This window comes from Ursus arctos, unplaced genomic scaffold (genome assembly GCF_023065955.2).
Source record: "Ursus arctos isolate Adak ecotype North America unplaced genomic scaffold, UrsArc2.0 scaffold_9, whole genome shotgun sequence".
Taxonomy (NCBI): domain Eukaryota; kingdom Metazoa; phylum Chordata; class Mammalia; order Carnivora; family Ursidae; genus Ursus; species Ursus arctos.
This window is the reverse complement of record NW_026623111.1, coordinates 7048430-7073973: the sequence shown is the minus strand read 5'-3', so window position 1 is coordinate 7073973 and position 25544 is coordinate 7048430. Positions and strand designations below refer to the sequence as shown.

The following is a 25544-nucleotide window of genomic DNA, read 5'->3' as shown; positions in this document are numbered from 1 at the left end:
AGAGTTATTTAATGCTGTGTCTGAGTACCACCTAAACTCACCTGCCGGCACTCATGACCACACCTGGAGAAACACAGGACTATAAAATCTCTAAGTGTCTTCCAGTTTGAACAAGTAAATAAAGTCAGAATAGCTGAAATGCACCATGACTCAGCCCTGCCAAGCCCCTGGACTATCTGAGAGACCGTCCAGAAGCAGCAGACCACCCTGAGCTCTGAGAGCTCCGACTTCTGAGGGGGATGGGGCTCTGAGGCTCCTTTGTTTCTGGAACCTGTTACATGGCTTTGCAGGAGTAGAGCAGAGCTGGTCCTGCCTCTGGACCTTCCCAAGGGGGTAGGGACTAGGCAGAGGAATTTATTCAAAGGGGGTCTTAAATAAGAGATGACTTTGAACCCCGACTAGATGAAAGAGAATGGCAGAGCCAGGCGGGAGGAAAGGGTGAGGTGTGAGGGGGTTTCTAGGCAGCAGGGCTATCTCACGCCAAGCCCTGAAGCTATCTATGCATGTCCAGAGAACAGCAAGGACATCTGGCTGGCCGGACCCACGTCCTCAGACTGGAGGGTGGCAGCCAGTGAGGCTGCAAACGTAGGCTGGAGTTAGCTCATGCGTCTCCCAATGGCGCTCACACATGCTTGGGGGTGTACCCACTGCTGGAAGCATCAGGTGTGCACTGGGAGGACCAGAGCCGCAGACGGAGAGAACGAAGACCTGCTGTCCCATACTGAGCTCTTGCCAGCCATGTGACAGATGCTGACTCCCTGAGCCTGCACTGTCCTGACGTGCCTGCCTCACAGGATTATTACGGGGGTGGACTGGACAATGAATGAAGAATGGCCTTGGAGAGGTTGGACTCACACAGGTTATTGTTTAATGTTAGCACCCTTGGAATCCAGTAAAGGAATTGTAGATTCACGGTACATCTCCCTGACTGCCCTTTCTTCTGTTACGGTGGATTTTATCATCAAAATAGATCATTGGTATAATAGGGTATCATGGGACAGGGAGAAAGCCAGGCGGACCAGGGTTCGAATTCCAATTCCACCACATGGGACTTCACACAGTGCTATAAAGATGTTCTTGATCTGCACACCCCCCCCTATTTACAAGGACTGGGGCCACACTGGCTTTGCAAACAATACACCTCCCACCTTAGCTTCAGCAGGTGCAGATTCAGAAAGCACTGGTAGAAAAAGGGCTTATTACCCATGTTGAGCATGGTGCCAAAGGGCCTTTCTCAATAGATGGGAGTGAAACCTCTGGTTACTTTCAATGACAGACAGACTCTGTCGTGACAGTTTCCTATAATCCCTAAACTGCAGTTAGTGACTTGTCCTGTGTCCGTTTCCAGATCCAGGGATGGAATTTTTGTACTGCGTATTCACTATAAATCCAACTGTGGTTGGACCCTAGTGGAACAAAAACACGCTTTAGTTAATTAATTGATTAAAATTAGTACTTCTTTTTGACCCTAAAATATTCATCATTTACCCACGCCGCAGGGTGTCCAACAGAATGACTGGTACATCGGAGAACACAGTCGCCAGGCAGTGGAAGAGGCATTAAGGAAGGAGAACAAGGTAACACCTTCTAGAGGGCCCACTTTGCCCCGTCTGCAGCTGTCTTACGGTTTCCTGCCCACAGGACCCAGCACGTACCAAGCAGTGTGCTTTGATGCCCCAGCCTGTATCTCTCGGTGCTCGGGAGGTTGTCATTAAAAGGGGAACTTGGCTGTGTCACTTGACTTGCTCTTCTTCCAAAATATCTTTAAGGAGGGCACGTGATGTGATGAGCACTGGGTGTTATACGCAACTGATGAATTATTGAACACTACATCTGAAACTTACTATATGTTGGCTAATTGAATTTTTAAAAATATCTTTAAGTTTAGGTTTCTTTAATGATTAAATGAAAGCAGTAAAATCGACCCTAAGGAACTATTTTGGAGACCAGATGTGGAAGCTGGGGTCTGAATGGAGGTCACCATGGAGGATGCCTTCCTTCTGCTTTCTTCCAAGTTCATCCCATTGCTAAGGGTCTGCCCAAAGTACAGGCGGGTCTTTATGTCTCCTGTCTTCAGGAAAGGTGTGGGGATCCTGAATGCTGTCATAGTCAGAATATGATAGGTTTCTGTAGTAACTACCCCAAGATCTCAGTTGCTTAGCATAGCAAAACCTTCTTGCTTGCGCTCTATGGGCTAGAAAGGTTTGGGTCCTTAGACCTAGGATGGTAGAGACTGTGTCTCCGTGTGTGCTCACACCAATCACGCACTGGCTCTTACCACATCCTCTCCAAAGTAACTCTCATTTCTCCTCACATTTCATTGGCCAAAGTGATTCACGTGGCCAGGCCTAACTTCCGAAGGGGTGGGGAAGGACAAATCTACCATTTGACAGAAAGGAGAAAAGAATTGAAATACTTGGGATCAGATCAAATGACTACTAAAACCACCATCACAAACAGCAAATAGCTATTAAATAACGATTCTACTACGAGCAGAGAGCTCTACTACGCTGTGAGAAATCGCTCACAAGTGAGAGAAAGGTTCTAAAGACTGTTGGAGCATCAAAACCTCTCCTCAACTAACCAGTGCAATGTTTATTATTGAATGAGGACATACAAAAATGGATGAGTTAATTAGTAAATGGGTGAATAAATGATAGGTCCCTAATAAATTAAAATAAATGTAGCCCTTGGAACTGATGTTGTAAAATTAAATAAGATAAAATTACATGTGAGTTTCTAGGGTAAATTGAATAATACCCCCTGACAAGAAACCCACATCCTCATCCCCAGACCTTGTGAATAGGCCACCTTAGTCCGATAAAGGGCTTTGCATGTGTGATTAAATTAGGAATCTTGAGATGGAGACAGTATCTTGTATTATCTGAGTGGATTCAATGTAATCACAAGAACTCTTATAAAAGGAAGGCAGGAATGTCACCCAGATGTGGGGGCTATAAGTCAAGGACCCCTGGAGGCCTCTGGAAGCCAAACAAGGCAAAGAAATGCATCCTTGCCGCGGGCCTCCAGAAGGAACCCAGCCCTGTGACCCCTTGATTTTAGCCCGGTCAAACCCTTATCAGAACTCAGCCTCCAGACCCGTAGGAGGATAAATCCGTGTGTTAGTCCACGGAGTTCATGGTGGTTTGTTCTGGCAGCTGTAGGAAATCAACACAGTTGCTCACAAAGTGTCTTGACCATCCTAGAAGTCAATGGAAGGAACGATCTCATTTTCTAGATGAGGAACCTGAGGCTAAATCAAGGTCTCAGTTGTAAAGTGGAAGAAGTGGCAGAGCCTATATTCAAGATCAGTGCTCTTTTCACCACACCACAGCTGCCTCTCGTAGCCATCACAGTTCACTTTCCAGCGGGGAGCCGTAGGGGCCTTGCCTGCAGGGCCCTCCCCGCCCCCTCGCCAGGGAATCCCACCTGAGCTGACCTCTGCTGGCTAGACAGGGGAACAGGGCGCCAGCTCCAACCTTGCCTCCTGCTCCTGGCTACTCAGTACCCAATGAGCCACAGCACTCTCTGAGCCTGTTCGCCAACAGAAAAATTACTTTAGCAGGCCTGCCTCCAGCAGCCACTGTGTGGAAGGTGCTAGAAGAGCAATGTATACATCACATAATGTCCCTCCAGCAGCATTTGGGCACTCAGTCAAGGCCCCTCCCCCCCGCTCCCCAGTGCCGTGTGCCTGTTTCTGCCTCCTCCCACAAAGCACTGAGAAAACAGCATCTCAGTGGCATGACTTCATTTTTTCCTATTCTTTTTGCCTCAGTTTTGTCAAAACATGTTTCCAATTAATGAAAGATAATTTCATTTAAATTGCAGGATTGCCCAGATTCATGGTGACAAACTCACTGCAGAGGTTAAGATGATAAATCCAAAAATTGGTTCCATGTCTTGGCGTCCTCTCCCTTTCTGATCTTGGGCAATGTTCTGTGCTTGAATCTTAAGGCTTCAATTAAGGCTGAATGTTTTAGGTAGAACGAGTTCCAGAAAATTCCTCAATCCCACTTAACGTATTCAGAGGCTGGTACCTTTAAAGGGCAAGAACTTGGGCTTGACTTTTAGGCCATGATGCATTAGTGGATTCGCTTAAGCAATTAGACTCTACTTCCCTTACCTGTAAAATGGGCATAAAATAACTTCTCAAATTTCATGTAAACATCACATGATGAAATAATGTGTGTAAAATGCTTAGCATCTTTTTTTTTAAAGATTGTATTTATTTATTTGAGAGAGGAGAGCACACGCAGGAGGGAGGGGCAGAGGGGGAGGGAGAAGCAGACTCCCTATTCAGCAGGGAGCCCGATGCGGGACTCGATCCCAGGACCCTGAGATCATGACCTGAGCCGAAGGCAGACGCTTAACTGACTGAGCCACCCAGGCGCCTCTAAAATGCTTAGCATCTAGAGAGCAAGTCTCAGTAAACCTTAGCTACCAGACTTATCCCGTCACTACAGTTTCTTAGCATTATTTACAAACTTAATACATTTGTAGTATTATTATAAGTATAACCGTTATTATCTGTATCTATAACTATAAATGTTAGTTATGCATAATAGTTATATACAGATAGAAAATAAAGCCTATATGGAGATATTCTATGTAACAATTATAAACATAAATTATTATATATAATATCGATCTATAAAAAATAGTAAGTCCTGCACTCATCTAATTAGTTCTATTCTAATAGATCATTTATAACCATCTACACAAGAGTCTATGCAATTATAGTTACAGATTTTTCAGTGTTTTTCATCATATAAAAGATACAATGTAGCCACGAAACCAGCCTTGCTGCTATGCTTCTGTATAGGAGAATCACGCGATTTCCTAGCCGTTTACGACCAGACCTCCAGCCTGAGCTATTCCCCGGGGTGGGCCTGGTCCGTGCAGTCTGCCTCTCACCAGCCCTCAAGCCTTGACCTTCTTCTGGAAACCCTCCATCTGCTCCCTTGGCTCCCTTCACACTGAAGCTTCTGGGTTTCCTTCTTAATCTCTCTTCTGTCTCCTCTTTCTCCCCCTGCACCTGCCTCTCCCTCGTTGGAGGCTATGTCAGCCCCTCCCTCCCATGTCTGCGCATGCTGCTGTCAATGATTGAAGCCCCATGTCTTTGGAGGGGACCCTAGCCCTATATTAACATCTCCCCAATCAGAGTCCCCGTGTATTATGCTAAAAGCCTCTCCTGCTAAAGCCTGCAGTGGTTCCCACTGTCTCTAGCATAACACCCAAGCATCAGGCAGAACAGGATATGCGCGAACACGGGCAGATGAAGGAAGCACCCCCGGGAGGGGAGGTGGGGGGCTACTCCCCGCAGATGAGGGGGCCTATCCGAAAGCTGAGAGCCCAAAAGCAAGACAGTGCCTCTGGGGAACAGTGGCTTGTCTGGAGCCAGGATGTGGGAAACAAAACCCCAAGACAGGGTGGAGCGTCATGCGAAGGTTGTAGGCAGGACACTGAGGCCAGTGGGGAATGCTGGAAGATCTGGAAGAGGGAGATGTCCTGATCTGATCTGGTACACTTTTCAGAAAGTAACAAGAACCCTTATCCATGCTGATCCTCAAATACTTGCTGAATTAAATTGCACGAAGAACTGGTTTGCCAAAAAGCAAGCCATGTGAGTGGGACCCCTAGGTGGCTCAGTCGATTACGCGTCTGCCTTCGGCTCAGGTCACGATCACAGGGTCCTGGGATCGAGTCCTACATCGGGCTCCTTGCTCAGAGGGAGCCTGCTTCTCCCTTGGCCTCTGCTGCTCTCCCTGCTTGTGCGTGCTCGCTCTCTCTCGCTCTCTCACTCTGTCAAATAAAATCTTTAAAAAAAAAAAAAGCAAGCCATATGGGAATGGGGTATACACAAGTGTCACTACGGCTGACATTCTCAGGGCCGGGGTGCTGGCATGCCTGAGAGAAGACCATTCTTCCTTCTGTTTCAGGACGGCACTTTCTTGGTCCGAGACTGCTCCACAAAATCCAGAGCAGAACCCTACGTGCTGGTGGTGTTTCATGGGAACAAAGTCTACAATGTGAAAATCCGTTTCCTGGAGAAGAATCAGCAGTTTGCCCTGGGGACAGGACTGAGGGGAGATGAGGTGCGTATAACCAGACAGCTTCCCTTTTCCAGACCAAAGACAACAAGGGGAGATGTTGGGGGAAGGAGGGATGCTGGCCAAGTCATCCATCATATCCCCATGACTGCTGGGGGGAGGAGAAAAGTGTGCCGCCCTGGAGGTGGGACTAATTCCCTTCCAGCCCCTTCTACAGGCATCCCCGCCCAGCTTACACTTCAGCCTGTGGGCTCCAGCCAATCCTGACCATTCTGTGCACTCTCCACGAAGCTCTGTCCATTCAAGGGAAGTCACTCCGCAGGACACATCTCAGATCTGCCTCCCGGGAGGTCTCCCCTGAAGCCCAAGTTAACGTTAACACCCCATTCCTTCCCCGCCCCCACACCAACTCCCACGGCCGGCACTCCTCCACACCTGCTGGCATCAGGAACCCTTAGGTTTGTGTCTGCAAACTGAATATGAACTCAGTCACAGCGCTCAGGGCCATGTTGAGCAAGCCCGTCCTCAGTACAGATCTGCTCACAGGTGGCTAGTGGGAGAATCCATCAGTTAAGGCACTTGGGACTAGCTGCATAAAGACAAAGGAGGACGGAGATTGATTTTCGCTGAATGTGCTTGTGGTAGGCCTGGTCTCTCTGCATCAGCTCACATGAACCCTCAACAACTCCCTGACATAACAATGGCTCCAACCTTAGATGTAGGGAAACTGAGGCTCAGAAGGGTATGTAAATGGCTAGAGACACACGAGTGGTAAGTGAGAGGGTGAGGAGAAGCTACTCTTTCAACTCTTCTTGAAAGGAAGTAGGAAGGGAGGTTGGAAGGGAAGGGTAGGGGTCAAGTTCTGTGTCACCGTTTACTGAGTATGTGAGCTCAGGCCAGTCGCTTAACATCTCTGGGCTTTAGTTTCTTGAAATGTAATGTTCTTTTCTTGTCTGGACTTCTCTAATTCAGTAATTCTCATTTAGCGTCTCCAGACCTCAATTGTATCTGTTGGTCTGTATTATGGGCTGAATTGTGTCCCCCCCACTGCTCCCGAATTCCTATGTTGAAGCCCTAACACCTAGTACCTCCAAATAGGACTGTATTGGGAGCTGGGGTCTTTAAAGAGGAGATTAAGGTAAAATGAGGTCACGTGTGTGGGCCCTGGAACAGTATAGTGTCTCTGTAAGAAGAGGAGATTAGGACACAGACATGCACAGACGTAAAGTCACAGCACGAGGACGGCCGTCTACACACCGAGAAGAGAGGCCTTAGATAGAACAACCCTGCGACGCCTTGATCTTGGACTGCCAGGCTCCAGGACTGTTGGCTGGCGCCCCCATCCAGCCCCATCTGTGGTACTTCATGACGGAGGACTGAGAAAACAAAGGCATCATGGAACCAGAACTTTCTCACAATTATCCACTGCTCTTTGATAGAGATTAGAATGAAGAACACGACGAGGGCCACGGAAGCGCATCGGGGAGGCACATACTCGAAAGTCCCGGCAGCTGCCGCGTGAAGACTCCAGCTTAAACCCAATGTCTGAGCCAGAGCCCTTTCTGAGAATCGCACGTAGCTGGAGAGCTGTGGTCGGCACTGGCCTTTGCAAGAGTCTGGGCATAAAGGAAAGCGTGAGTGGACAGATAGATTAGTACAGAAATCGGCTAAATACAGCCACACTAAGAGAGGGTGACGGCAAAGCTAGAGAGAAGTAGCCAATTCTCCCTTTTGGGATGAAGACTAGTGACTTAATGAACACAACACACTCCAAGCCAGCCTGGGACTTGGCAAGCCCACAGGAAATGTGAGTCATTATATTTTCATTCTTATTCCTGAGTCGTTGCAATAACTGGGGTACAGTTCCCCTTAACTAGATGCCTATGGTTAGTGGACGCTCCAGCTCAGTCCCCCTTTATCCTTCTCTAGCTTCTTCCAGCTCCTAGAATTGCTCATGTTCTTAAAAAAAAGCTGTATATGACTTTTAAATGCGGGGGACACACAGGGAGTGGAAATCACGCGCCCTGACACACGCCGGGCTTCTGTGAGATGCTGTGTCATTTGCTTTCTTACCTGGACCTCAAAAAACCTCTGGGAAGGATGCATTACTGAACCCCTTTTACCAGTGAGGACACAGACCTAAAGAGATCACAGCTTTTCCCATGCATGCCACACTTTGGTCTGCTCATAGAAGAAGAGACAGCGACTCTTACTCTGGGATGACATCCGAATAGCATTTCATCAGATTGTCAGGCGGTGCCCGCCTCAGCAGGGAAGCACTTGCCATCTGTGATCACCCAGATTAGACCATCAGCTTCCAGGTGAGCTGCTCTAATTATCATCACCAAGGACCCCTTAAGGATTCAAATGCCTATTTTAAGAAAACCCTTTTTGGGTTATTCCGGAGTTTTCTCCTCCCGTGCGTTATCCCCCCCAAGCACGTCTCCTTTTTCCTATATTTATTTAACACTTCCATGTTTGCTGTGCACAGGACCTATCCTCTGCAATTAACAATTACTAATTAAGTTGATCGATTTCATCCTCCTAGCAACCCGGCGACAACGGTACCACCAATATTTCCATTTAACAGATAGTGACACTGAGACACACATGTTAAGTAGCGAGACCCCAGTCTCAGCAGGTACAGGGCAAGGCTGGGCTTCATTTTGCATTCTGCAAAAATACTTGTATGGTCTTGGATTGCAAACAATCCCCAGCCTCCTAGAAAACCATCCAGAACATGGGGTGAAGGAGAGTTAACACTTTCGTGAGGCTTACTGTGCACCAGGCACTGGGTGAGAAATGACACTTTACAACTGCACACTTTCCTGCCTTGCAAGCCGGGTGCTGGTGCAAGGCTGGGACAGTCTAGCTTGCTCTCAGCTCCCCCCTGCCCATCACCAGGCATGGGAGCCCCCGCCTTGCTGGGGGAAGACGCTCCCAGCTTTACAGAAGGGAGAGAGAATTCAATACAGTAAGGCTCCGCGGAGGGCCAGCCAGGGCTGTTCCTTCATCTGCGGCTTCAATCAAGAACTAGCGTCTTAGTTTGACTCTGCAGGAGAAAGGTAATGAGATACAGGGTTGTCAAGGATAATTTTGGTCTTGTGTGGCTTTTTGGCTGCCTTGCAAACTTGAGAATTTAACCACACATCCAACGCAGTGACACCTCTCTGAAGGGAGTAATTACGTGTCAGAAGAGGGGATGTAAATACAGTCACGTAGAGACTCGGACACCCAGAGGCAGGTGTTTAGTGAGTATGCATTTCCATCGTAAATGATTCCAGCCCCTGCGTTGGGTTTGAGCCCCCGGGCACAAGTGAGGTGCAGCTCTCCCTGGCATGTGGGGGTGGCAGGGGACGCCTGGAGGAGGCCCCGGAAGGCGAGCACGCCAACACCTCCCCAAGCACGGAAGGGGAGCAAACCCAGCCACTTCTGCAAGAATCAGCCTGGGAAGGCCCGTTTTGCTGCATATTTAGGTATTTGGGTCATCCTGTTAGCCATGTGGCCAGAAACTCCTGTCTGAATTCGGATTTAGGAAAGACCCAGTGTCCTCATTCCCTGGGGCCTATAACATCAGAAATGTCTTCTCTTGTGGTTCTGGCAGCCAGACAGCTGATATCGAAGTGTCCGCGGGGCTTCTAGACACAAGGAAGATGCTTCCTTGACCTTTCAGCTTCTGGTGGCAGTGGGCAATCCTCGGCTCCATGGCTTATGGGCCACATCACCCCAATCTCTGCCTCCGTCTAATCTCTTCCTCTTCTCTGAAGGAATCTCCCTGTACTTCGATCTGGTAAAGGTACACGTGTACCTTGCTGTTAGGGATAACCCAGAATTCGCTCCTCCTACAAAGACCCTAAGGGTCTTGCCCCATCTTCTGTCATGTGACGTACTATCCACTCTTTCGATATATAAGGTAATACAGATTCCTGGGATTGGGACATGACATATCCCTGGGGACTCTACCCATTTGCTCAGTTACTGGCCAAGCATTCATTTTATGCCCACACCATGCTAGACTTCATGCTCCATTCTGGGGACACAAAGTCCCTGCCGCCCAGGGCCTATCCTGCTCATCTGTGCCCATCGAGGCATGCACCTAAGCAGGGGTGAGACTGGAAATACCTAGCAACTGCTAGAACACCAGCCCTGGAAAGAGAAGCACCTGCCATTAGCAACCCACAGAGCTTCACCTGTGACCGGGTATTAGCCTGCATCTGAGTTCAGAAAACACGCGCGTCAACGTTTCTGTGAAAGCTCGTAGACAGGAGCAATTTCCATCATCAGACCTTCCCTTGCCCTGCGAATGGTTATGATAAGTGACTGAAAATTACGACAGACATTTACTTGCTAAATTAAACTCTAAAGACAAGTTGGTAGAGACAAACACTGAACCCAGGTGCTCACAGCTTCTCATGTCCCCTGCCTGTTTCTCTCTTTTCTTCTTTCACTCCTATGTGTGCACCCAAACAGATTTCTTTACTCTTCTGGCAAGCGAATCATTGCCTGCCGTTGGCATATAGGGCAAACACAGAGGGTTTAAAGAAATTTTAAATCTAATATTAGGATGATATTTGCTGCCCTCCCGGAAAAATCATTTAATATGAAAATAAGAGGCTCATTATAATATTTTTTAAAAGTCTCTTTAGGGAAATAACGTATCAGTGGTGGGCCTATCACTAGAAGGGCATAATAAGAAATGACAGTAATGATTTATTACTCCTGCCTCACTTGCTTCCTACCACTTATTAAAATCAGAATTTCATGTAACATGGCATCCATGCAGCAGGTTATTAAAACAATTAACATTGTACTCATTATTTCAAGACCACCCCGAAGATAACAGGAATGAGAAGACGAAGCAGGCGTTTTCCCTCCAAAGAGGAGCAACAGGGAAGAGGCTTTCCTCTGTCCTCGTGGGTTAACCAATTCCGCAGAAGAGTTCTACATGAGAAGTTTCTTTTCATTACTCACTTTTAGTTTTGTCAAATATGAAAACAGAGAAAGAAAACTCTGTTTTTAGTTTATAACTAGAAATGAAATACCCGCCCCAAAAAAGCCGTACAATGATCATCTATACACTTCTCCAGCGATTTCATTGCTCTTTGTTCGTGTTCTTGGCACACCCAAAAGGGATGAGGTCATGGTAATGACGGACATTTATGGAGCACTCACTGTATACCAAGCTGTCTTCTAAATGCTGAATGTGTGTCAATTCAATTCCTCCTCACAAGGGCGCTCAGAGGCGGTCCCGATATTACTTACCATGGCTGTTGGTAGATAAAGAAACCGAAACAGAGAGTGAGAAATTTGCCCGAGGTCACACAGCTAGTGAGTGGGAGAGCCTAGTCTGGAACTCAGGTACTTGGTCCCCACAGACCCTTCAAGTGCGGGTTCTCTACCCCAACACTTGCTTTCCCCATGACACGACCGGGAAACCACCTGACCTTACCATCAGGTAGAATAGTATTCATCGTATACCTATTAGGGGTGGACAGATAGGTTATCTCCTTGACCCCAGATCCAGTAACAGGTGCAGAGGGGCAAGTCACAGATTCAGTCAGGACTGTGTTAGTGTGACAAGACAGAAGCCAAGTCAGATGAGCTTGTGGGGGGAACAACGGGGAAGCTTGTGGGCTCAGTCCACAATGGAGTGGATCCAGGGACTGGTCCCTGTCAGGAGACTCGTCGTTCCCTGCCTCTTCCCGAGTCCTTCCCCCAGTGTGGTGCCTCTTTATTCTTCACACCCTCCTCCAGCGGCAGGAAGGTGGGACTGGCATGCGGTTACAGGTCTTTAGCATTTCAACTTCGTGCCCCCCACCCCAGAATAAGAAGTTCCCTCCCAGTAGCCACATGCAGCCCCGAGGGAAGGTCCCTGGGTGGCCTGGTGATGTTCTTGAGTTCTGAGTTAATGATTTTCAGAGCACATTATCCCTAAATGAAATTATCTCCTTGTATAGGAAGTACACTAGATTACACCAGAATGCGATCTCGGTGAGGACAGGCACTGGGACAAGCCCATTCCCTGCTGGATATCCCGAAGGCCTGCAGACGTGTCTGTGCTGGGAGGCACTGGGCAGAGTGGGGATGCAGGATACCAGAACAGCAACAAAGTCTTCCCCACGGCGGCTCCCTCCCTTCAGGCTGTGTCATCTCTACCCTGGTCTGTTGGAACTCAGGGTCACAAGCCATAGCCAAGTTGTATAAGGGAAAGAGCAGACTGCTTGTGTCCAGAAAAACCCGGTTGCGTGCTTGGTCCTGGTCCCCCGGCTCTGTGACCTCCGAGCAGGTCAGGACACGTCTCTGAGCTGCACTTTGCTCAGCTCTTCCGTAAGGCCACTACCCCTGCCCTGCTCACCTCACAGGGCTGCAGCCGGGGAGGAACCACATTGTCTCAAAGCGTACAAGGCAGGCCGAGCAAGCTCTTCCCACTCACCCTCTGGGATCTCCTTTGAGGACACATGCAAACTCAGCTCATCGGAACCACTGTGGGGCCCTCATGTCTTCAACACCTGCCTTTGTTCATGCTTCTTCCTCTGCTTTTAGAATCCTTCAACCCTCTTGTCCCTTTATCTAGACACCCAGAAGGTATAGCACATTTCAAGTCTGCATCTTCAGCAAAGCACGTCCCGATTCCCTAAATTTGAAATGATCTCACTGTCCATTCAATTGCCACAGCCCCTCATCTGTGCATCTCCAGAAACATAAAAGTAAAGATCTGCTGTCACCTCATTATTTCACAAGAAGCCCAGGGAAGGAAGTGACATTGGCTAAGAACTGCCAGCACCTTGTGGCCGGCTCTGTTCCTTCTGATTACCCCAGGACTCACTGGAACACAGGGGCGTCCGGGAGGCGATCTCACTGCAGGCCTTCCCACCAACTCACTCAGTGAAGGTCGAGCCTTGAGCTGCTCACTTTTGGTCTCCCCAGCCACCTTACTCTCCTGTGCTAACATTTTTATCCCTCATCCTTGGAGAGCTGGCTTCCACTTCTTTTTCTTTTTTTTCAATCACTTTCTGACACACCTTCACAATTCAAACAAAAACAAAATGTTAAGTGAGTTAACTTCTTCCCGAAGGAAAATGTGGCATCTTCTTCTGTACTTTAACCCATAGACACTAAAGATATTTAAATTTTCATTAACTTTCTCTTCTGTGTTTCAGAAGTTTAATTCAGTGGAAGACATCATCGAACACTACAAGTATTTTCCCATCGTACTAATTGACGGGAGAGACAAAACCGGAATCCACAGGGAGCAATGCTACCTGACTCGGCCCCCTCCTTTCAGCAGGTGCTTCTCACCCTGGTAGTCGGGGTTTTGTTTTCTCTGCAGTTCACTGGCTCCAATACCTCTACCCACTTTTCATTTATTTCATTTTTTATAATAATATTTTTTATTATATTATGTTAGTCACCATACAGTACATCCCTGGTTTTCCATGTAAAGTTCGATGATTCATTAGTTGCGTATAACACCCAGTGCACCATGCAATACGTGCCTTTATTTCAAAAGATGATATCCTGTGGCTTTGAGGGATCACTTCTTTGACCCGAGAAAAGAAAAACATTCTATGATGGAAATTGGAAAATCGATCTCGGTTTTGCAAGTTCAAACCACAGAAGAAATATTGATAAGAAGCAAAAATAAAAACAGGCTTTTACAAAATATTTTCTGAAGAGGAAACTATAAACGTGGTCACCACGCTTCCAGATGAGAAATAAAGGTGACAAGAAGCTTTGCTTAGATGTTTACAGCTAGCACAGGACAAATCTATGTGAGACGCCCGAATCATAAAGGACCTGGTCCTGCCTTCATTTCAGAAGTGGTAGGACCTGTGAAGGTACAATGTTTTTGAGATTCCTTATGCTGAAGATATTGCTGAATGTAAGCTCTATTTTATTTGTAATCCTGGAAACTCAGTTGTAGGGAAGGAATGTAGCAGAAAAGGAGAGTGTTTGCAAATATCACCTGTAAGACAGAAATCAGAAATGCTTTTACTCCAAGGTGAAAGGGCCGTGGGTGCAGTCTCCAGGACTCTTTTGAGTGGCTTTAAGACAAATGCAATTAGCAGATTTGTAGTAAGGGAGTAAGCCTAAGTCTGAGTGAAGGTAATTTTTTAATTCCAATTGTGAACTTCCCTTTGAAGGAGGAGATAGTATCCTCAGATTAGCGCTACTTTGAAGGAACATTGCACGCTTCCTGATACTGTGCTCTCCTAAAGCTAGGAGGATTTTATTTTATTCCTATTTTACAATACAAATGAGGAATAAGAGGGTCGAGGAGGTTAGTGGTCTCACTCAGTGTAAGAAGGGAGCCCTCATCTTTACCCACTTTGCCTGGCTCCATCCAAGTAAACCTTCCCAGGTACATTCCCTGTGGAATGTAACCAGCAAGTTGAAAAGCTAAATTAAAGGGAGAGACACCATTTGAAAATACAGATTTACCTGCACTGAAATACATAAATAAATAAAACTCTTTAGTGGAGTAAGTCTTAAAAAAGAGAGAGAGTGAGTTCTGGTTGAAATCAATCTACATAGTGACTTCAGATGTTACCAAAGCCTACCAAAGGGAGAGCCTTTGGACTGTGACGTGGTCCGGCCCCTCTGAGAGGAGAGCGAGAAGGAGGGAGATGTGAGTAAGAAAACAACCCAGCTGAGATGCAGCTCTGGGAGAGTCCCGGCCAGCCTGCTGGTATGACCCAGAGCAAAGCCTGCTCATGGAGGACAGAGTCCCACGCGAGGCAGAAAGGGCTAGGTCTTAGTACATACAACGTCATGTAAGTCATTCCCAAAGGCTTTCCGGGAAAACACGACCTTCGGATGCTATGGGAGATCCAGAAGATGCTGCAGAGGGAGGCCATCGGATAACTCACTCATCAGCCAAGTTCCTCTTTCGAGGGAAGGCCAAGTGGCCCACCTCCATGCCTGTCACAGTGACTCTGGTTTTGTGTTGATTGTAATAGGGACTTATTGCTCATAAATAGATTACTGAAGAATAGGAATATACATATTTTAATTGTACTTGATTCTCACAACAGTTCTGCAAAGAAGGCAGGACAGGTATTCTGAATCCACTGTATGATTGAGGACCCTGTGTCTCCTTGGCCTAAATCTTATGGTCATATAGTCATGGCTGAACCAACATCTTCAGACAGAATTCTATTCAGTGTCTAGCTGCTTATTGGATCTGTAATTGAAAAAGTTCAATGATTTGGGTTTCGCTTGCCCAAATTCCAAAGGGGTTTAATCCCTCTTCAACTAGTATTTCATTTTCAATGAAAAAGTGTCACTTGATTCCTAGTTGCCAGAGTAGTGAAATCTTAGCTTTATCTGATTATAGCATCTATGCATTCAAGACGTTTCTTGTTGACTAAGTAACTATCATTCTAGCTCAATTTCTATATTCCTCATCTTTAGTAATACCTTGCTATGAGCACTTGCTATGAGCATAGCCTTGCTATGAATGCATATGCATTCATTGCGAGGCACTCTTGAGGACGCTGGAATTATAGTGGTGAATTAAGTAGAAGAAACAGACAATGAAAAAGTACCCAACAAATAAGATAATCTATCTTACTGTATTTCCATTTGAACACTTATCACTGAGTGCTTGTCAGTGAGGCCAACATTAGACATTTTGATGAAGCTTATTTGAGATGTTTTTTTAAAGTTCTGTACCAGAAAATTTTAAATTTTTCCAAATTTACTTAACGGAAAATTCCCCCACTTGGGTATACGTGTGTGGGAGAGGATGTGGGTGTGTGGGGGTGTGTTTGAGTAACCACATTGTAGCTGAAATCAGTTAAATTTTCTGTGCTAATGACCAGAGAGGAACCAAATTTTACCCCACTATCAAACTTAGCCCATTGCCATGTATGTGTGTGTATACACATAGACATATTTTTTATAAAATGGTCTGTATCATAGATGACTAGCATTATATTTGTATATCCGTTTTTCTATACTAATATTCTTTCTAGCTGAGCACATTCACTTTCCTGAGTTATAGCTGTGCTAAAATAAATGAAAGCAAATATGTAATTAAATGTCATAATATCTCTGTAGCTGAGTATTAAAGAAAGGAATTCAAAATATAGTTTAATTTTGTTCATTTCATGCGCTATTAGCCTTCGAGTCCTTCTGAAGTCATAGTTAGGATAAACTTAGGACAAAATTTCTGGAATGATTTTTGACATATGAGCATTAGCCCATGCTAGATTTGGAGAATAAAGATGAAAAGACCTAATCCCTGTGATTGAGGCTTAAGAGTCTGGCAAGCAAGATACACATCCAGTTAAAATCATGCAACACAGAATAACAGATTTGCTAATTCTCTCCCTCGTGCCACCATTGCATTAGTAGGCAGAAATGGATGTGTGTGGAGGATGCAGGGAGGAAGACCTGCCCAGGGGAGATGTTCAAGCAAAGAGTTGAAGGATGGCCCTAGAACCCAAGCGTTAGAGGTACAAATACTTTGTCAGTCTATTTCTGAGTGCTCTTATCCTTAGGGCTCTATTCTCCGCCATTCTGGTCACCAGTCAAGCAAAGACTACCTAGTGAATGGGCATGTGAACAACAGAAGTGGCATCCGTGGGGAAAGGACAGATGATTAATCAAGTGGTTCTGGGGAAACTGGCTCACCATATGGGAAAAACATATAATTATGTCCCTATGGCAAATCATATACAAAAATAAATTCACCACAGATCCAATAGTTAAAGTGAAAAGAAAACTTTAAATTGAGTCTCGTAGTTTCTTCTAATAATTTCTATGGTTTGGGGATAGGAAAAGAGTTCCTAAACCACATGCAAATATGAATTATAAAGGGAAAGACTAAAAGATTCATTACACCTAAGCTTAAAATGTTTGCAAGTTAGACAAAGCCAAAGGCATTTAAACAACTTCACAGAAGTATGAGCAAAGAATATAAACAAGCAATTCACACACAAAAGAAATCTCTTAGCCCTGTAAGATGTCCAGCCCTCCTCTCATAACTGGACATTGATGGAATTGACAGAGGATGTCAAGCGACACTGTTATGGAATGGAGCTATCTTCAAGGACAAACGATGTGGAGCCTAATGGACCAGAGCAGGAGACGGAAACGTGGTTCCTCTGGTCCCCATCCCCATAACTGGACAATGGACCCACACAAGGGAGATTTTAGAGAGAATGTTTAAAGAGAGACCAGAGGCTTAATGAGTGGGAAACCCCCCTGAGAAGGGCAAGCGGGCTTCCTCTCTGCCCATGGACGGAAGCAAAATGCGCAAATGAAAGCTAGACGATTCCTCTGCGCTCACTGATGGGCTTGTTGAAGCCAAAGACAGTTAGTTATCCAGGAGCCTCCCCCAGCGTGGCCCCGGCTTCATGATCCCATGACAGCTACTTCCACAATAGTAGCCAGAGAAACATTAACCAAAATAACAATTATATAGCACTTTCCACCCAACAGATTGGTTAGAATTAAATATTTCAGATAATATCCAAAGCTGGTGAGGATCTAAAGAAGTAAAAATTCTCAACTACCGGCTGGAATGTGAATCAGTACAGCACCATGGAAAGCAATTTAAAAATAGTTAGTAAAATATAAAATGGATGGCCCGCTGCAATAAGAGTTCCAATTAAAACATGACTAAATATGAACTTAACCTTGCTCTCCCTTTCCTTCTGCCTGCCGCTCCCCTGCTTGTGCTCTCTCGCTCTCTCGCGCGCTCTATCTCAAATGAATAAATTAAGTCTTAAAAAATTCAGAAAATTGAGTAAATATCTGGAAACAAATGAAAGCAAAAAACAACATACAAAAACTAATGGGAGGAAGCAGAAGCAGTACTAAGAGGAAAGTTTACAGCAATACACATTGCATTTAAAAAGGAGAAAGATCTCAAATCAACTGTCTAACTTTACACCTCAAAGAACTAGAAAGAGAACAAGTGAAACCAAAAGTTAGCAGAAGGAGACACTATCAAGAGAACTAGAAGATAAGCCACAGACTGGGAGAAAATATTTGCAAAAGACACATTTGATAAAGAACTGCCATCCAAAATATACAAAGAACTCTTAAAACTCAACAGTAAGAAAGTAAAAAACCCAACTAAAAAATGGACCAAAGGCCCTAATGGACACCTCACCAAATAACATTTGATATCTAGATGACAACTAAACATATAAAGAGATCCTTCACATTAAATATCATAGGAGAAATGCAAATTAAAACAAGATACCGCTACACACCTATGAGAATGGCCAAAATCTGGAACAGGGTAATGCTCAATGTCGGCGAGGATCCAGAGCAACAGGAACCCCTCATATGTTGCTGGTGGGAACGCAAAACGGTACAGCCACTTTGGAAGACAGTTTTGCAGATGCGTACTCTTACCATACGATCCAGCAATCACACTTCATGGCGTTTACCTGACGGAGGTGAAAACCTGTACCTGCATAAAAACCTGCACACAGATGTTTACAGCAGCTTTATTTGTAACTACAAAAACTTGGAAGCCACCAAGATGCCTGTCAATAGGTAAACTGATAAATGAACGCTGGTACTTCCAGACAATGGAATATTATTCAGTGCTAAAAAGAAATGAGCTACCAAGCCGTGAAAATACATGGATGAAGCTCAAAGGTATATTACAAAGTAAAGGAAGCCAATCCGCGAAAGTGACCTACTGCATGATTCCAACTACATGGCATTCTGGGAAAGGCAAAACTATAGTAAAAATAAAAAAAATAAAAAAAATAAACCAGTAGTTAAGGGGTAGGGGGAAGAGAAAGATGAATAGGCAGAGCACAGAGAATTTTTAGGGCAGTGAAAATATTCTGTAAGCTATTACAATAATGGATAAATGTCATTATACATTTTTCCGAGCCCATAGAATGTATAACACCAAGAGTGAACCCTCAGGTAAACTATGGACTTCGGGTGATTATGTTGTGTCAGTGCAGGTTCATTGATGGTAACAAATGTCCCTTCCCAGTGGGTGGTGTTGAGAACAAGGGAGGCTCTGCACATGTGGGAAATCTCTGTACCTTCCTCTCAATTTTACTGTAAACTTAAAACTGCTCTTAAAAATACCGAAAAAAAGTTAAGAAGGACGTAATAAAGATTAGAGGAGAGATAAACAAAATAGAGAATGGAAAAACAAAAGGAAAAAAAAATCAGTGAAAAGGCTGACAAACTCTTGGCAAATAAACAAACCAAAAAAAAAAAAAAAAAGGAGACAGTTCCCAAATAACCGAAATTAGAAATGAAAGAGGGGACATTAAAACTGATGCTATAGAAATAAAAAAGATTATAAGAGACTACAATGAACAATTATATACCAACAAACTGAATAACCTAGAAGAAACGGATAAATTACTAGAAACATACAACCTACCAAGACCGAACCATGAAGAAATACAAAATCTGGACGAAACTATAGCCAGTAAGGAAATTAAAGCAATGATCAAAAACCTCTCAACAAAGAAAAGCCCAGGACCAGATGTCTTCACTGAAGAATTGTACCAAACCTCTAAAGAATAATTAATCCCAATCTTTCTCAAACTCTTCCAAAGAACTGAAGAGCTGGGCGCATTTCCAAACTTATCTGGGGCCAGAATTACTCTTATATCAAAACCAGACAAAGGCACAAAAAGAAAACCGCAGACCAATATCCCTGATGAATATCAATGCAAAAATCCTAATCAAAAAAAAAAAATCTTGATCAAAATACTAGCAAACTTCATGCAACAACACATTAAGAGGATTACGCACCATGAGCAAGTGGAATTTCTACTTGGAATGCAAGGACTGTACAACATACAGAAATCAGTAAATGTAATACACCATACGTTAACAGAACGAAAGGCAAAACCCACATGATCATCTCAACAGGGACAGATAAAGCTCTTGATAAAATTCAGCACCTTCTCATAATAAGAATTTCTTAAAAAGCACAACAGACAGCGGGTATAGGAGGAAACTGTCTTAACAAATGACGAGCCCACAGCTGAGTTCACACTCAACTGTAAGAGACTGAAAGCTTTCCCTCTAAGATCAGAAACAAGGCAAGGATGCCCACTCTGGCTACTATTGTTCGACATAGTCCTGGAAATCCTACACAGAGCATCATCCAAACTAGAAAGGAAGAAGGATATTTTCTCTGCTCTCAGATGACATGATCTAATATCTAGAAAACTAAAGATTTCACAGAATCAGCATGCAAAAATCAGTGGTGTTTCTATACACTAACAATGAAAAATCTGAAAAGGAAATTTAAAAACAATCCCAGTCACAATAAGATCAAAAAGAATAAAATACTTAGGAAAAAACCTAACCAGGGAGGTGAAAGACTTGTACACAAGTTAAAAACTACAAAATATTGCTAAAAGAAATCAAAGAAGATACAAATAAATGGAAAGACATCCTGTATTCCTGAATTGGAAGACTTAATATTGTTCGAACACCCATACTACCCAAAGCAATGTACAGATTCAATGTAATCCCTAACAAAATTCTAATGCCATTTTTTGCAGAAATAAAAGAAAACCATCCTAAAATTCATATGGGATCTGAAGGGATCCAGAATAGTCAAAGAAATTCTTGAAAAAGATAAAAAGAGTCGGAGGCCCCACACTTCATGATTTCAAAATATACTACAAAACAACAATAATTAAAATGGTGTAAGTACTGGCATAAAGACAGCCTTGCATATGTAACCAAATGATCTTTGACAAGGGTGCCAAAGCTACACACTGAGGAAAGGACAGTTTCTTCAACAAATGTTTGGATGTTTGTTTGGAAAACCACATATCCATATGCAAAAGAATGAAGTTGGACCCTAGCTTAGACCACATACAAAAATTAACTCAAAATGAACTACAGACCTAAACATAAGATCTAAAACGATAAACCTCTTTTTTTTTTAAGATTTTATTCATTTATTTGACAGAGAGAGAGACAGCCAGCGAGAGAGGGAACACAAGCAGGGGGAGTGGGAGAGGAAGAAACAGGCTCATAGCAGAAGAGCCTGACGTGGGGCTCGATCCCAGAATGCTGGGATCACACCGTGAGCCGAAGGCAGACGCTTAACGACTGCTCCACCCAGGCGCCCCTAAAACGATAAACCTCTTGTAAGGAAATAGAAGGGAAAACTTCAGGACATTGCATTTGACAATGATTTTTTGTATATGACATCAAAAGCACGGGCAACGTGGGATGCCTGGGTGGCTCAGTTGTTAAACGTCTGCCTTCCGCTCAGGTCATGGTCCCAGGATTCTGGGATCAAGTCCTGGGATCAAGCCCCGGCATCTGGCTCCCTGCTCAGTGGGGAGCCTGCTTGTCCCTCTCCCATTCCCTCTGCTTGTGCACTCTCTAGAGCTCTCTGTGTCAAATAAATAAATAAAATCTTAAAAAAAGAAAAAAGCACAGGTAACAAAAACAAAAGATGACAAATGGGACTACATCAAACTTAAAAACTTTGTGCAGCAAAGGAAGAACAACGGAGTGATAGGCAACCAATGGAAAGGGAGAAAATATTTGCAAACAATATATATCTGATAAGGGGTAAATATCCAGATTGTATAATGGACTCCCTACAACTCAAAACAACAACAAACAAATAAACCAGATTAAAAAATGGGTAAAGGACTTGAAGACATTTCTCCAGAGAAGATATACAAATGATGCACACAAAAAGACAGCTCAACATCACCAATCATCAGGGGAATTCAAATCGAAACCTCACACTCATTAGTATACTCATTATCACAAAACACAAAAACAATCAAACAACAGAAAATAACAGGTGCTAGAGAGGATATGGAGAAATTGGAACCCTGTGCACTGTCCATGGGACCGTAAAATGGTTCGGCTGTTGGGAAAAACAGTATGGAGTTTCCCCCAAAATATTAAAAACATAATTACCATGTGATCCAACAATCCCACTTCTTGGTATGTATCCAGAAGAACTGAAAACAGCATCTCAAAGAGATAGTCACACACCCATGTTCATTCCGGCATTATTCACAATAGTCCAGAGGTGGAAGCAATTTAAGCATCTATCAACAGATGAATGGATAAAGACAATGCGGTATATCCATACAATGGACTATTATTCCGCATTAAAAAGGAAGAAAATTCTATCATACTGTACAGCATGGATGAACCACAAGGACATTAAGTGAAAAAAGCCAGTCATAAAAACACAAATACCGCTTGAGATTCCACTTATATGAGGTATCTAAAATAGTCAAACTCTTGGAAACAGAAAGTAGAATGTGGTTACCAAGGGCTGAGGGGGAGGAGGAAATGGGGAGTTGATGTTCAGTGAGTAGAAAGTTTCAGTCTTGCAAGATGAAACGTTCTAAATATCTATTGCACAAAAATGTGCAACTAGTTAACACCATTGCACTGTGGACTTGAAACTGGTTAAGATGCTTATGTCATGTGCATTTACCAATTTTAAAAATGTAAAAAAGCAGCTGACAAAATGTGTATGTGTGTCTGTGTGTGTATCCAGCAACGTATATATAAAGGTAAGTATCTCATGATGAAGTAGGACTTATCCTAGGAATGATATGTTGGTTTACCATTTGAAAATCAATGTAATTTTCCACATTAACAAACTAAATGAGAAAAACTAATCATCCCAACAAATGCAGAGAAAACATTAGAAAATAATTTACCATTAATTTATAATAAAACTTCTAGCAAACTAGGAATAGAAGAAAATTTACTCAGTCCGATTAAGGCGATCTACAAAAACCTTCAGCTAATGTGATACTTAATGGTGAAATATTGAAAAGGAAAGAATTAAATGGCATCATTATTCCATTCTTCCCTGTTATCTGGGAAAAGCCCCTGGAAAAGATAGAAGACAGGTGATCTGATGAATTTCCTTATAAACATGAAATGGCAAACCTCTTGGCAAAGAAGCTAATGCTACTTGCTAGCAGGAAAATCTTTACCTGTGGAGTGCATTTCAAAGGATGGACAGGCTTGCTTACAGTAAACAAACCCGGAGCCAATGGATTTATGGAGCATTGCTCCCTGGAAGACGTTATATAACTATCAAAGGATAAAACAGAGATGCATTCACGATTTAATTATGTGTAAATGATGTGAACTGCACTCCTCATTTAAAAAGGCACCAGAGTATATCTGATGTCACAATAAAGGACTTGAAGAGCTCTGTCGATGGTTTTGAACCTGTTCCTGCCTCATCTGTATAATTTGACCGCTTTCACATTTCTGATTCAGGTGAATCTGCTTTGATAATCTGACCCTTGTTTTATCACAAATATGTTCACCCTGAAGTCAGGAATAGGCAAAGATGTTTGATTCCTCATTGTGCTAGAGGTTCTAGCTAGTGCAATAAGGCAAGAAAAATAACAAAGAGAAGAAGGCATAAATATAAGAAAAGAGGAGGTAAAACTGTCTTTATTCAAAGATGACATGATTGTGTACTAAAAAAATCCTACAAAATCTATAAAATAAACTACTAAAATAGTAAATTTAGCAAAGTCATAGGCTAGAAAGTTAATATACAAAAAATAATCGTATTTCTGTATCTTAGAAATTATCAATTGGAAAACAATTTTTAATTCCATTTTGAATATCATTACTATAGTTAGGAATAAACTGGATGAAAAAATGTACAGTATCTTTCAGCCAAAAGCTAGAAGCACTGCCGAGAAAACTCAAAGGAGACCCTGACAAATGGAGAGGGGCCATATTCGTGAACTGAATGAAACACTCTATATCGTTAACATGTCACTTCTCCCCACATTTATCTAAAAATCCTAGCAGACTTTTGTAGAACTTGAAGAGGTGATTATAAAATGTATATGAAATTGCAAAGGAGGTAAGTCTAGCCAAAATAGTCTTGAAAAATGAAGGACAAAGTTTGTTTGAAGATGAATAAATAAATCAATGAACTGAGTCTAGAATCCAGAAATAGTCTCATACAGGTATCATCAATTGATTTTTGGCAAAAACATCAAAGTGATTCAGTGGAGAAAGGATAATTTTTTTTCCATAAATGGTGCTGGAAAAACTAGATATCCATACGGACAAAAAACATGAACTCAATTTCACACCATATAAAACAAAACAAAAATTCAGAAATGGGTCATAGATATAAATGCAAAACCTAAAACTATAAAACTGCTAGAAGAAAACAAGAGTATACTTCAACCTTGGGTAGGCAATTTGTTATGACACCAAAAGCAAAGAACCATAAAGGAAAAAACTTAGTAAATTAGATTTCATCGAAAAAATAATAAATTGCATTTCATCAAAATTTAAACTTTCTGTTCTTCAAAAGAGACTATTAGGAAAGTCAGAGGCAAGCCCCAGGTTGGGAGAAAATATTGTATGTACATTTGAGATATATTTCATATCTAGAAAATACAAAGAACTATAGATCAATTTACAGAAGGCCTGAAGAAACGCTTCACAAAATAAAATTGGCCAATAAACATATGAACAGATGCTCCACATCAGGAGCCCTCAGAGAGATGAAAACAGTTGACTATGGTTGCCTCTGCAGAGCCAAAATAGAGAAAGGAGATGGGAAAGAAGGCAGGTGACTTCTATTTTCCATCATGAACTTTTTCATGCTATTTGACTTCCCAAAACTAGGGGGTAGGGTGTGTGTGTTAAAGCAAAAATTCAGGTTTAAAAATGAGCATGTCCTGGGGGTGCCTGGGGGCTCAGTCCAGTAAACGTCTGACTTGCACTCAGGTCAAGATCTCTGGGTCCTGGGATTGAGCTCCCTGTCCACTCCCTGCTCAGGGGGGAGTCTGCTTGTCCCTCTGCCCCTCCCCCACTCATGCGCTTGCGCTCGCTCTTAAATAAATAAATAAGTAAATAATGAGCATGCCCTATAATGTCTTATGAAGCCAATGTGTCCATCTGGTCCTGGTAGAAAGCAGTGTATCCCAAACGTTCGAATGAAGAGGCAATTCTATGAGGCGACTCCTTAGGGAGGAACAGACAAGATGAAGGAGACAAGGAATGGTGAGAGACCCAGAAACCTGCAATGGTGGGAACCTGTCCCCTTGCTCAGGGCTCACTGGACAAGGAGAGGACATGGAGCCCAGACAAACCTGGAACAGGGGAGGGAAAGACAGATGGAAGGACAGACCTGCCGCCAAACACAAAGCACTGAAATCAAGAGGGAGGTCAGGGAAAAGTACCCGCACCCCTCCTTCCAGCCCTCCAGTCTCCTGCCAGGGCCTCCACCGGCCAAACCCAACGGGAAGGCAGTGGACGGTGCAGTCTCCAGGGAACAGCATCCCAGGCCGGAGCAGTCCACCAAGGATGGAGAATGGAGGGGAGCAGACGAATGGAGAACAGCCAGCAAACCCAGCAACCCCATCTTTTTGATACCTCCTTGAGAAACTCCTGCACATTTGGGATGAGATGTGCACAAGACCTGTGCCAAGATGTTCCCTTTAGTGTTGCCTGTATCAGTGAGACGTTCTCTTCCCTGGGCAGAGGACCACACAGCCA

At 43.7% G+C, this 25544-nt stretch overlaps 1 protein-coding gene across 1 annotated transcript in view; it reads left to right on the top strand.

Moving 5' to 3' along the window:
- CLNK (cytokine dependent hematopoietic cell linker) overlaps positions 1-13462 on the top strand; it is a 151833-nt gene extending 138371 nt beyond the window's left edge. The window contains exons 17-19 of the mRNA XM_026514413.4: positions 1500-1577; positions 5940-6095; positions 13211-13462. Of these exons, the coding sequence (XP_026370198.2) occupies positions 1500-1577; positions 5940-6095; positions 13211-13357 (381 nt within the window). The 3' untranslated portion in view covers positions 13358-13462. The remainder of the gene's footprint in view (positions 1-1499; positions 1578-5939; positions 6096-13210) is intronic.
- Positions 13463-25544: the final 12082 nt, after the last annotated feature.